General features: G+C 36.8%; 1 protein-coding gene across 17 annotated transcripts in view; it reads right to left on the bottom strand.

Moving 5' to 3' along the window:
• Positions 1-232: 232 nt before the first annotated feature.
• EYA1 (EYA transcriptional coactivator and phosphatase 1) overlaps positions 233-13296 on the bottom strand; it is a 163118-nt gene continuing 150054 nt past the window's right edge. For 16 of the 17 annotated variants that reach the window (XM_038174190.2, XM_021273521.4, XM_021273520.4 and 13 more), the window contains 4 exons: positions 13031-13145; positions 12591-12712; positions 10523-10623; positions 233-2468 (listed from right to left, as the gene is read on the bottom strand). In XM_038174190.2, coding sequence (XP_038030118.1) covers positions 2388-2468; positions 10523-10623; positions 12591-12712; positions 13031-13145 — 419 coding nt within the window. In that variant the 3' untranslated portion in view covers positions 233-2387. Of the gene's footprint in view, positions 2469-10522; positions 10624-12223; positions 12280-12590; positions 12713-13030; positions 13146-13296 lie in introns of those variants that run through there. The other variant, XM_021273524.4, reaches the window with a different exon arrangement.

Below are 13296 nucleotides of genomic sequence, written 5' to 3'. Positions count from 1 at the left end.
ACTTAGACACAGATTTCCAGGACACTGTGCATCAGTGCATTTCTGCACTGACCTTCTCTAGCTCCCCCAGACAACCCATCTAACTGAGCCTTTTGTAAACTAGGTGCAAATATTGTTATCCTATTTAACACCTCAGCAGGGCATAAGCAGGTGAACAACTTTTGCCTTGGGGCAGAAAAGAGAGATGTCTCCCCATTCCAAACCTAGAGAGCAAAAATATCATAGACTTGCATACAAGAGGATTGTTTAATATGTTCACAAATCAAATTTATTAATTTAAAACAAAATTAATGAAGAAAAATTCTGTACACAATTGTGGACACAACACACTTTTTGTACAATAAGGCCCAGATAAACTGTTTATTTTTCAGTCGGCAAGTGACTAAAAATTGAAAAGAGACCAAAAAAAAAAAAAAAAAATACAACCAACTCCCCATCACTGTCTAATTTGCTTGAAGAAAAAAAAAAAAGGCTAATTATAGTCTCAATTCTAAAAACTACCCACAACGTGCTTTATGTATGTGAGTACCATGTGAATTCCAGTACTCATACCAGGTAAAGTAAAGCACATGTGCAAGTCTTGGTAGAATAAAAACCTCTTTGTTGGTAATAAAGCAATCCACAAACATTGAATTCTAGCAGCAATATGATTCCTTCAATAGAGAAGGGCGTTGCTTTGCAGCTACATCGGTGCTTTGTAGCTTTGCAGGTAGCTGTTTCAAGGCTGGTGTTTTTAGCAAAAGAAAACAAGAAGAAAAGCTGGAGAATGAACCAACAAAGCTGATTTTTTTTTTTTTTTTTTTTTTAAATGAAGAGATTTAAATCAGGCAAAGGGAATTGGTACAATTCAAGCCAAAAAGTCAGACTGACAGTTTATCTGACCAAGTAGCTCATGGCCTTCAAGATTAGAAAAGTCACAAGTCACAGACAGACACAGTCTAGGTTTGTCCTGTAAGCGGATATAGACAAAAGCAAATTTTAGCTCCTTGATGATAAGTATTTCAGTATTTCCATTGCCGGCAATGGATGTTATATCTTAGGAAAATCTGACTCCTGGTGGAAGAGGATTAAAAAACTTAAATGTATATGAGTATCCTTGTTCAGTTTCTCCAAAATATTCCCATTTCTAATTTCTAAAAATAATGATGATAATTTCCTTTATTTTTGGACAAGACAAAAACTGTGCGGTACCTAGATGCCAGTTAAAGTCATGTCTTACAATATATTTGTGTTCTCTCTCTATTTCTTTATGGAATGAATCTGTTAATTCATTTTTCAATACTCTAAAAAAGGGTTAATATGTTGACATTAAAAGAGGAAACAGAAGACAGCAATGCATTCCTCTTTGGTTGTGTATTATGTATATTTCCTTAGTGGGGGAAATGAAATTTATCTTTTCATAATCAGAGTAGGTGAGTGAAGAAAAAGGTAGAGAAGTAGCTGAAAAGAACAAAACCCAATTCCTATTGACACTTGACATCCATGCTTTTGGTCTTGACAAATTTATCTAAAAAAATCCATTATCTACATATTTATAACCAACGCATTGATAAGGCACTGCACAACAGTTTGTGCACATGTGGCCTCATTCTTTACCAACAAGGCATTACTATCTTTCAATAGCATTTACCTTAACAATATGTAAAAGAATCATTCATTATTACAAATTTACACAAAAAATTCTTCCTGTACATGATTGTCTCAGTGATGTACCTATTTGTTTAAATTAGACATATTTTAAACTACTCTGTAATGTGCTAAAATCAAAAGTAGTTGCTGTACCATAAGGCAAAGGCTTATAATAGCCTTTATTCCTATTATACATATCCTCAGTTATACGATGTCAAAATATAGTCTGTTCATAAATAAGTAAAGATGTACAGAGTACCCTGGGTATGAGAAACCAAAAAGTAAACCTTCTTTACAAGAAAATTACTCCACTGGTATTTTGAAAAATCTCAGTCTTCATTGTGCAATCAAGTTCGCTGTGTTGAAGAAACGGTGTGTGTCACATTGAAGAGTCTAAAAACAACAAAGCACGTGCAGGTCCTTTTTTTCTTCACAGGTACGAACCTTTTATTTCTTTTATTTCTTTTTTTTTTTTTTTTCCTTTTCCATTTCTTTTTGGTAGCAAATACGGTAAAGATGAGTTGTTAAAACATTCACATGGCTTATTTTCATTGGACTTGCAGTACCAGCGTCCACAGCTGTTCTGAAGAAAGAGACATGCTCCTCCATTTACTGAAAGGGCAAGGGTTAAGACCAATTGCAGCTGTACGTCAACATGTTGAAATCACAAAGTTCTGTAGTCCAATGCTGACACAAGACACAGGCATACCATCCACGGGCAGAAGGAGGCTCTGGGGTTTCAAAGTGCTGCTGAGCTGCTACAAGTACTCCAGTTCCAAGGCATGGTGAAGGGCCATAAGGTCAGAGTGGCTTGAGATCCTCCAAAATGGCATAGCATGCTGTGAACAGCACAGACAACATGTAAAAATAACCCAAAGCATTCTGGTATTTAGACCCACCCATTGTCTTTTGCAAGAACATGGTAACACAGCAAGGAAAAAGCAAGAGTCAGAGTTCTTAAACCCCCAAGCCTTTCACATTTATCTCTGGTTTCTCTGACCCCCAGCATAAATTATCCATAACAGCGCATCTATTTGCCAACACGAATAACAATGTCATGAGATCTTAAAGGAAGGGAGGGATTTCTCATTTCTTTTTAAGAAAATCAAATTATGATATATTGCAAAAGAAAATGCTGTTTCTAGGAAAAAAAATGGAAAACTATGTTATACATGAAGCAGGTGGGTAATCTGAGGAAGGGAACAGGACTTCAGTAAAATAAAATAAAAAATAAAAAAAAAGAAAGGAAGTGATAGTAATATTTACTATCAAAACATATTTATTCTTTGGGAAACTATCCCTGGCAGGTGAGTTATGAACATAGCAGAGATGATTCAGAATAGTTCATATGTTGCTCACATCACTTTGAAGGGAATTTTATCTTGGTGGTTTTTTACAACTTCGGTCATTGTTAGCACTGATCTTAAAACATTTTTTCCATATGGGACAATTTAAAAATAAATACATATTTTTTTCCTATTAACTGTAATAAGATCTCACTCTGGAGCACAACTATGTTCACAAAGAACCTGAAGAAATCAAAAACAAATACCAGGAAAAAGCACATATTACCTCATCCATGAAGGGAAAAATCTGATAAAGAATACTTACTATCTTTATTATCTTTAAACTGTAAAACAAGGATTATACTGTCAGCAAGAACTTTTGCATAAATAAATAATAATAATAATAAAAATAACCATCAGCTTTCTTTGGGAAAATTTCTATCAATCCCACGGGAAAACAGTTTCAATGCAACAATATTCTTAAGGTTGTACACGGCCATATTCACCATTTAATTGGGTCAGCTTGTGTCCAGCATCTTTAGGAGGCAAACCACAAGCAATTTGCTATCACAATAGCTTCTGAGGTCCCCAGTCACTTTATTGACAATTTCTCAGAAAAGGTTTCTTCATCCTCCCCCAGAAATTCCTGAGGAAATTCCTAATTCTATTTAAATCAGCAGCAAAACTCCATCTCTTCTGATCATCACTTCTATGCTGACTTCCTCTTTAATTCAGGTTTTCATTCTCAAGTTTTGAATAGAGAACAATTTTGAAAACAGCATAAAAGCGCGATGTGAAACACACTGTTTCCAGGTGCATGTTTAATGTGAACCTTGTATGTTTGCTCTAAATCTCCCCCATCAATCAAACACCTTAGCACATAGCTTATGATAAATTTGTCTTTAGAGTTCAGGTAAACATCTGTCACGATATAAACATGAATTATTTTTAGGAGGATAATGCTTCAATCCAGATATCAATGTGATGATGAATTGGGTTCAACTTATGGAATAAAGCAGAGATTCTTAAAAGAAACTTAATTGAGTCTTGGCAAGTCTCTCTGAAATCAAATGGCAATTGCTAAGGAATAATCATCAGTTGCTTTTCTGAAAGATGGAGGAGATAATGCTGGATTAATTAAGCTGGATTAATTAATCGGCAAGACTTTGCTAAAGAGTGGTGCATGACCAGCAAAGGAGCACGCTAAGGAATCTGGAAAGCATGCACCAAATTAAGGACAAATTAAGGACAGGTATTAGCAAGTAGAATTGCAAAATAGGAGGGACTGCAGAGTGATAAATGTGGGGCTGAGCACCCAGTCCTTGTTTCAAGGTTTTTATTTCAGAATAACTCTAGTTTTCTACCATGGAAAAGATGCCCACTAACAGCTGGAGAGCATTTGGTGAGTACCTCTTGTTTAGTTCTGCCCAAAAGATTTTTTTTTTTTTTTTTTCCCCTAAAGAAAAGCTCCAGAATGCTAATAAAAGTACAGTGAAGAGGATGATCTGCTTTGGTAAGACACTCATGATCTGGAATAAAATGTCATATGGATGTGTCAACATATGTCCTCATGCAGAGGACATATACAATATGTCCTTTTACAATAACAAAAATTCTTCAGGAAGAAAATAAAATGACTGTCAAGAAAGCACCACTGGAATAATTCCTCTTTTACTCTGGATTATCACGAAGACTTAAGAAAGAACTAAGTCTCAGCTTGAAGATAAGTAAGTGAGCCACAGCTGCTTTTGGGGGAAAAATAATAATTCAGAGACAAGTGAGATGTTGTTGGAACAAATGCTTAGATTATTTTCAAAACACTTTTACACATTACTCTTATCCATAAGAAGGAAGCATTAAACAAGACATCTACTATTTCAGCATCTTCAATCTAGTCTTCTATTGATTTGCTTCTATGCTCCACCAGTGACAGAAACTAGATGCAGTTATCTCATTGAGTTACAGCTCCCAGTGTCTTTCCTGTTACACCACATAGACAGTCTGTCCTCTTCACTGTCAGGTCAGGCACCACTGTTTTCCAGCTCAAATCTTTCCTAAAGATTCATTTATTGCATCATGCTCAGGAAATGAATGAACAATAGCAAAGAGAAATAAAAATTCCTCATCATGCTGTTCTCCAGGATCTCCAAAAGCTTCTATCTATCACTTATTGAGGCTGCAAGAACTTCCTGGTAGAATTTATAACGTCTGATAGGGGCATTACATCAATGACAAACAGGTACAACTCTGTGTTTGCAGCTGATCTGAGCCATGTTTGCCAACTGGGGGCACTCAGCAGTGCTACCTCCCTTTCTTGCATTGCTGCAGTTTCCCTCTCCACTCACAAGCTGCAAGGCAGCATGTACCTGGTCTCCCAGCTCTCGCTGTCAGCTTGGCACCACTTGTGCCTCAGCTGCTGGGTCAGAAGGGTGTAAATTGCATACCAAAGCTGTCGTGTGGTGAGGGGTTTGGTGGACATCTGCCTTTGAATAGTGTCTATGCAGAAGCCAAGAGTCAATGACATGGAAGCTCTCCAAGGTCATATAGCAAACTAATGAATAGGGAGAATTGTAGTAATAAATTCTTGGCTTCCAGCTCCCACCTCATGCAGTTCCAGCATTATACTGCTTCCCTAGTAACAACCTCAGCATCACAGAGTGTACACACACCAGGCGTCTAGGGCAGTTAAAGATCCTGATTGTTTTAACAGAAGCTTTAGTTTCTGCTAAATCAAATCACAGTGATTTTTGCTATGATGCCCATATGCAATATTGAGTTTTCGATTACCCTCAGCTGTTTATGGTCAGATTTTAAACCAAAACTTTAAGTGGTCATTATTTTGGCTATATCTTTGTGAATGAAATTCACTTAAGTGTCCTCTGCTTTATTTATATCTGTCTGCAAAAGGAGTATACTTCCATTTATACCATTCAGTTATAAGAGTGAGGCGTGGAATGAGAGCCTGGAGAGTCCCGTGAAAACAAAGAAGTTGTGTAAATCTCAGGGTTATAATTATATTCAGTTCTTCTGCATATAGGTCAAAGGACTGGCAGTATACTCCCAAGAAATGAAACATGCCACGAACGCAGCGGCTGCACAGGGACTGGAATCTGCATGGGTGCTCTGTGCACGGGTTGAATGTGGCTGATTCAGATCTGTCAGTTTGACCCTACAGCACAGACTTCTGAGACTTCTAGCTAAGAGAAGGCGAAACAAATCTGATACAGATCTATATATAGCTACATGCATGTGCCTGTGTGTGTATATGCAATCTCGTACACGTCTCCATATATGTGCATGTGTGTTTACTAGGTATATACAATAATTTTCACTTTATCTAAGAAAGCAAATGACTGTACAAAAGAAAAATGCTTGAAGTAACAAAACAATCTTACAAAACCTTGAACATTATTCCTGTATTACCATGCCCCACATATCTACAACTATTGTGGCAACACAGCCATGAGGCAGAGGCCCATTTTTTTCTTACTAAATGAGCAGACAAGTTTCTTTGGATATATATTTACTACATATTGCCTTTAGAAAGCATCTCTGCCAACACTTACCACACATATCATGCACAACACGTGTCTTCTATTCTGGGCACATGAAAAAATGCTAATATCTCATTTACTACTGTGCAAGAACGGATGACAAATGCTAACCACTCATAAACAAGCAGTGTAACTGGATGCTAATGAAACTATGAGAAAGTTGTTCTTATTGCTTGTTGGAGTAACATATGACTAGACTGGTAGTAAGCAAGGATTTTGGTAGTAAGCAAGATACTGTTTCAGTATCTTCGAAGTATATATGAAGCTTTTTTTCTACTAAAAGGCATGAATCATTTTGAAGATATTTAATAACATATCATATCATACTTGATAATAAATATATTTATGACTGTTTTAATGATATTTTGAAATGAAATGTGGTGGTGAAAGTTTGACTTTGTGTTAGTTTGGTAGAAACATGAAAAATTAAATTAACTTAGCAAATCTAATTTTTATAAAGTTATTCAATAACCTAAAAATATTAAGGTAATTAATTTATGAAATAGAAACAGTATTATTTTTCAGCACATATTTACTAAAAGAACCAATCTGCAACTATTTTATTCAACAAAATAAATGAAAGTGTTTCAATTCAACACATGCACAAAACAAAGACATTTTTGATGGCAATACTGAAAAGTGCAGACTATCCTCCTTCCCTGAAATGAATACATATTTCTAAAAAAAACTTACTCCTGAGATTTGTGACACATTTTAATAGAAAACTCATAAGTTTCTGTCATCTTTAACAGTATTTTTGTTGTGTTTCTGCCAGATTTTGCTAAGCAGTCGTCTTTACTTCCTACCCCAAACCTGAGCAGCACAGTGTGACTGCAAGCTTTAAAGTAGTGGCAGATTGGATACCCATTTATATTCTATTTATTGCTCCATGAAGATTTATGATTTTTCCTCTCAATTTTCCTCCAAAGCAATGCAACCATTTCAGAGACAAAGGGAGAAACTGATTTGCCTAGGCTCTCCCAAATCACCTGATTTAAAATCCAGCTCCTCCATGGAGAGATCCTCCTCCTTTGTCTCATCTCACAAATGAGAAACCCTTTGGAGGATTCTCCTAAGTAGGAAAATACAGGACTTCTTTCTGCCTTATGGATACTTCCCAACTGTGTCTCTAAATGCAAATGCAAAAGAAGAGCTCAAAAAAAAAAAAAAAAAAAAAATAAAAATCAGGACATCAGAGTCTCTGGCAGGGAAACCTAGAAACTTATGTCACTGCAGTGGCATGCAGATGTACACAGGGCAAGAAGGCAGCCCCACGCCTGTGCTTGCTGCGGGCACAAGGGCACATGTCCCCACACTGTACCCCTTGTCCCCGTGCACCCCTTGCCTCTCTCCCCTCTTCTCTCTTTCCTCCTCTCCCTCTTCTCCCAGGGAAGCAGATCCAAAGGTAGCAACCTCCACGTGAACCCTGGAGTTACAGCTGCCCTGACTGCTTGCTGAACTGATCCAGAAGGGTAAGATTTCTCCTCAGCCTGTAATGCAAACGTCCTGAGGATTTTAATTGTCTTATAAAATATTTTGCAGGAAGTGACAGCTCAGCCAAGGTGTTGATACCATGGCTTGTCCCATGCTGCATGAAATGTAAGGGTATGCGGTTTCCTCAGTGTGTTGTATTTATTTTCATCGATCAAAGGAGGCAATTTACTAAAAATGTCTGTCCTAATTCTTTTTTTTCAAAACAGCAATGACCTTTTCACCTGTATTAAAAAGTATGTACTATTGAATTTTTACAACAAAGGCAATAATAAAAAGATTTTAAATGCATTTTTTCTTTTGTTGTATTAACTCAATATTTAGATTAAAGGAAAAAAATGAAAAACCTTGTTTCATGACTAAGCAATCGACTAAATTATTGGTGAACTATTTTTTAATAAAAAAACACTTATCTTTATCAGCACCTAAGCTTGAAGTTCAGATCTTTTCACTAAAGAAACAGAATAAAAATCTTTCATATTAAATAGATTTGAATTTATATGCTCACTTAAAAATACTCACTAGAGTAATCAGTGAAGGGCCATTCAAGCATTAAATTAGGAAGGACCTACTCTCTGTGTCCCATGTAAAGAAATGCACGTATACTAAGGGCTTCCCCACAGGCTAAAGCCCTTCAGCAAAGCACAGTACAAAGGAATAGCATGAAATCTGTCCCTGCCTTTAGAATATCTCAAAATCCAATATGCTGATGGGAAGGAAGCAGCTACAGTGTGAGGGGGATAAGAAAGGTAATGGAGACAGTCATGTCAGTTTGGATTGATGGGCTTCGCATTTTCTGTGGGGGTAGATACTGGTTTGTTTCCACACTCACTGGAGAAGATCTAGGCTTTTACAATTTTTCTAATACAGCAATACCATTTATTCATTAGGCGGGGCATATGTCTTAACCTTAAGCATACTTTAGGGTGCATTCCCATGCCTGCTTCTCCTTATAATGCTAAAAACAATCTGAGGAGCAGATAATCAATAAGGCATCGTATGAGTTGGGAGCAGCTTCCAGTACAGCAAGGCACCATGGGCTCTTTCTCTTGATGCATCGGAGAGCAAACCCTGCCGTCACAACTTGCAATGGTGAATTGTTTTTAGGTGGAGCAGGACAAGAACCCAAGAAGCATTTCCCTTAATCAAATTAATAGTTTCTGCAGAAAGGCTGGGCTGCTGGTACACATATTGACTTCTCTGGCATTGCTGTAAGAGATAATTTAATCCAGAGCGTCTAACATGCTTTAAATCTGAAAATTCCTTCCACCAAGAAAGAATATACAGAAGCAATGGCACAAAGGAACTTTCTATGCTGCTACACCTCTTAGCAACTGGAAAGGCTTTTTCTTATGCTTTTCTGAATCATGTTTCCTGTTGAAAAAAGCAGTGAATTAGATAATGTTACCAAAAGGACTACTCCTGCCATTATCATATACAACACTATTTCACCGAGCAACAGAAAAGGAACAAAGAAGATTTTTTTCTACTGATTTTAAATGCAGCTTTTAAAATGTAATCATTTACAGCGGGAAAACATTTCTCCACAAAGATGAAAGGAATTTCTGAAGGAGAAAGGAGCAAACTGTTCCCGTCCGTCCGCCAAAGGGATATATGAAACTGATGCTCTGCAAAGTGCCGGGACAAGCCGGGAACCTGCCTGAAATGCTCCAGGGGCACAAAACCCAGATTTCATGAAGCAAAACCAGTCATTGGTGCATCTGGTAAAATGCCATGTAGGCTAATTTGTTTTACTCTGCCAATTTAGAAAGTTACAGTGGAAACAGATATAGAAGTATCACAGAGATTTTTTTTTTTTTGGTAAAAGTTGTGTAAAAACAATTTACCTGTAAAAGGAATGAATAATAAAAATGCCCATTTTCATATTTATTCTCTTATTGTTCCAATAGTCAAAATTATGCCTCATTCCTTCAAGTGAAGACTCCATTTCTGCTTCTCTTTGATAAAAGAGTGAGAAGAGTAATACTGCTTATTATTTGCCAGCAGGAAGTATTGCTCTTTATGGAGCTTACTCCACACCGGGGAAAATGTGATTTTTTTCCCTTTCTCCCAGAGAAAGCCACGAGTATTTACCTGAATTAAAATTATGGACCCACAAGAAAACTGAAATTTATGTATAAGTGCTCCAGCCCTACATACCTATTCAAGGTGCGACATATATGTATTTCATACGGTCAAATAGCACACTGCTTTTGATCAGTAAGATTCACCATTTTTTGCTTACATTCATAACATCTGATGTGGTATTTTGGGATGCCAATGAAAACAGAACTATTAGTTCTTGGCACAGAAGCCAGGACCCATTTTCTGGATCCTTTTTGAAATACACCAAACATGCATAGCCAGCATAATGTGTCTTTTGGAGAACAGCAGGACACATCATTATCTACAGTTTTATGCAGCTTTCTACTAGATATGATCAAAACATTATAATTCATAAAGCAAAGATACAAAAATCAAATGCCAGTACACACTGTTTCACATATAACAAAAGGACAATTTTACTTTCAGACCCCTGAAATCTTGAAAAAGAGCCATTACCTTCTTTGCGCCTTGTTCTTCTTCAACACCATCCCCTATAACCACATACACTACTTTCCTTCCAAATCTCTGAATTATTCGCTCAAAACAACTTTCCTTTCCTGGAAGAAAAAAAAAAAAAAAAACACAACACAAAACAAAACAGACTATTCAGGATAGGTGGTCATGGGATATCATGAAATCACCTGCTATTATTTTAGCTTGGACCCCCCAAAACTTTGAATACATATTTACAATTACTGCGAGAGAAGGGAGAAGAGCCTCTCCTGCAGGATGGCACCACTCCTGGTGGTCCAAAGCCCACTGAAGCTTTGCTTCTGCCAGAGCAACTGACAGGCAGCATTCAAATCTACCCTGAAAGGTCCTCAAATGCACATGACATGGTAGATGTAGCATACCAGAGGTCTGCAATATCACCTTTCTTGTCTCCTGTACTAATCTGAGACAAGTTTCAGTGACGATTTCCCCACCAGGAGAAGTCTCTACCAGCTGTGTACAGCCAGTGTCCTCAACAGAGTAAACTGATTGAATCTGAGTAGAAATTCTAGCTTTTTCTCTGCAACCTGTGACAGCATTAATCACAACTCCTGGAACAGTAGTATCCTGACATAGGAGGTCACCAAAAAGATTTGGATTTAAATGCCTGTAATCCAATACATGGGTAAGATCCTTGATCCTGCAATGGGATCCATTAACTTGGCTCATTAGTTCACTGCATAGACCTAGGGAAATGATCCCAATTCTGTACATACAAGGTATCAATACTGGGAAGCCAGAATGTAAGTGAATGCTTACAGTCAAATTTTCTTAAATGCTCCCGTTCTGAAAGATCCCTTCAGTCTGGTCATAATGCATGCTTACTTGTGTGTCTGCTGGGTGTCTAGAGCAACTGACAGGAAGAATTGTAATTTTCAAAATAGTTATTTCAGCTATAGGACAATAGAAACCAAACCATTCACTGACACCCTTTAACAGTAGCTCTAGGCATAAAAAACCTGCAACACTAACTAGGTAAAACATTCTTGAAAATTATGAGTTGTGTCATGTTACAAAAATCTCATGATTTTCTGTGACAGTCAGTGACTGGACATGGTATTCCAAAAGTATCCACCGTCCTGTATACTTAAAGTTATAAGTGAATATTTACTACGAAGTTTTAATTGAAATGTGTATTTAAAGTATTATGATTCAATGTCCTAATTCACCTTAAAGATTCTACAGACAGGTACAGTTACATTTTTACCCAGGAATTGGTTTTAAATCTTTTACGGCAGTGCTATCTAATTTCTATACAGAATTCTCAACCAAGTTTTTTAAAAAACAAAACCAAACAAAAATAACCCACCATTTTTTCTTGGCCATTTGAGCTTCCTGTATTATAGATACTTAAGAACACATTAAAAATGTTTTCATGTAGCCCACAATTTTGAGGGAATCTGAGACAGAACAGATACGTCATAATCATGTTAAAAACTACAAGCACTATTGCCATCTGGTACCATGTACCTCTATATGCTCATAATAACATCTTTTATATTGAACCAGAAAACAGAAATAAACATTTGCCCGGCTGAAGCTTATTACAGTCAGTATGAATGAACTTAAATAATTACATTCTGCAACAAAACATTCTTGCTTCTGGTAAATTGTTTACCAAAATTTGCTCCAGAGCACATGAAAATGAATGCAGCCAAGGCTTACCTTCACAGAATTTCTTCTGTTAATCTGAGATGACTGCAGTGGTCTCTACCGACAACCTACCAAAAAGCCATCTAAGCAGCAATATGCATTCAAAATTTTGAGAAAACACACAAAAAAAGTTACTATATTTCCTCCTAACAGAGACTGTATCAGTGTTTATAGAGATTAATAAAGTTTTCTGTGCTGGATCATGACATACATAAATAAGCACTTTTAAGGTGCCTTAGCATGAAACGTATTTCATGAGATCAATTATTAATCTGTATACTTCTAAATATGTATTAAGAAAAAATACATAGAGACTACAGCAGCTTTTTATTTAGAATCACAGCTACACATATAGCACAACGTTATAAAAATAGCTCACCTATTTTAGTTGCGCTGTAAATATTCTCTATGGGAAACACGACCCCTAATCCATACAACAAGACTTTTGCCAGAGCTGGAATTAGTTGAGTAGTTGTCACAAGAATATTCACACAATTTGTCCTGTGGAACAGAAAACACAATTTTATTTTATTTTTTTTTTTAACAAAATGAAACAAAACATCAAATCAAACCAAACCAAATAAAAGTTTATCCCTCCCATCAGAAACCTTCATCATTATTATTGTCACTTACTTTGTGAAGAAATTTATTTTTCTCCACCTTATGGCAGAGCAAAGTATAGAACATCAGGGTCAGACCAGAACAAGGAATGAGAAGGTTCCCCAGGCCAGTGTTTTGTCCACCAGACCAGGCAGCCTCTTCTAAATCACCAGCAGACATCCTAATGTTTTTTAACTGCTCCATGCTCTTCATACTCACCTTGAATGAATAAGGGTGAGTGCTTTCAGTGCAAGTGTTAACCAAGAATCCGTCAAAGCTTCAATTTCTGCTCTTAGTTGTAACCATGCTTCTCTTTTTGCTGGACCAAGAAGACCTGCGGAGTAGATAAGGGCATGTCTGCACCAAAATTAAATGACATTCTGTCATTTTCCTTTGTTTTCATTAGTTCAGATACAAGTTTCCACACAGTGCAAACTAAACAGCTAGTTAAATATTACGATGTTAAAAAAGTAACAGAAAACAAA

The sequence above is a fragment of the Anas platyrhynchos genome, chromosome 2 (genome assembly GCF_047663525.1).
Source record: "Anas platyrhynchos isolate ZD024472 breed Pekin duck chromosome 2, IASCAAS_PekinDuck_T2T, whole genome shotgun sequence".
In the NCBI taxonomy this organism is placed as follows: Eukaryota; Metazoa; Chordata; class Aves; order Anseriformes; family Anatidae; genus Anas; species Anas platyrhynchos.
Note: the sequence above shows the minus strand (reverse complement) of the source record. Positions and strands in the feature narration are given on the sequence as shown.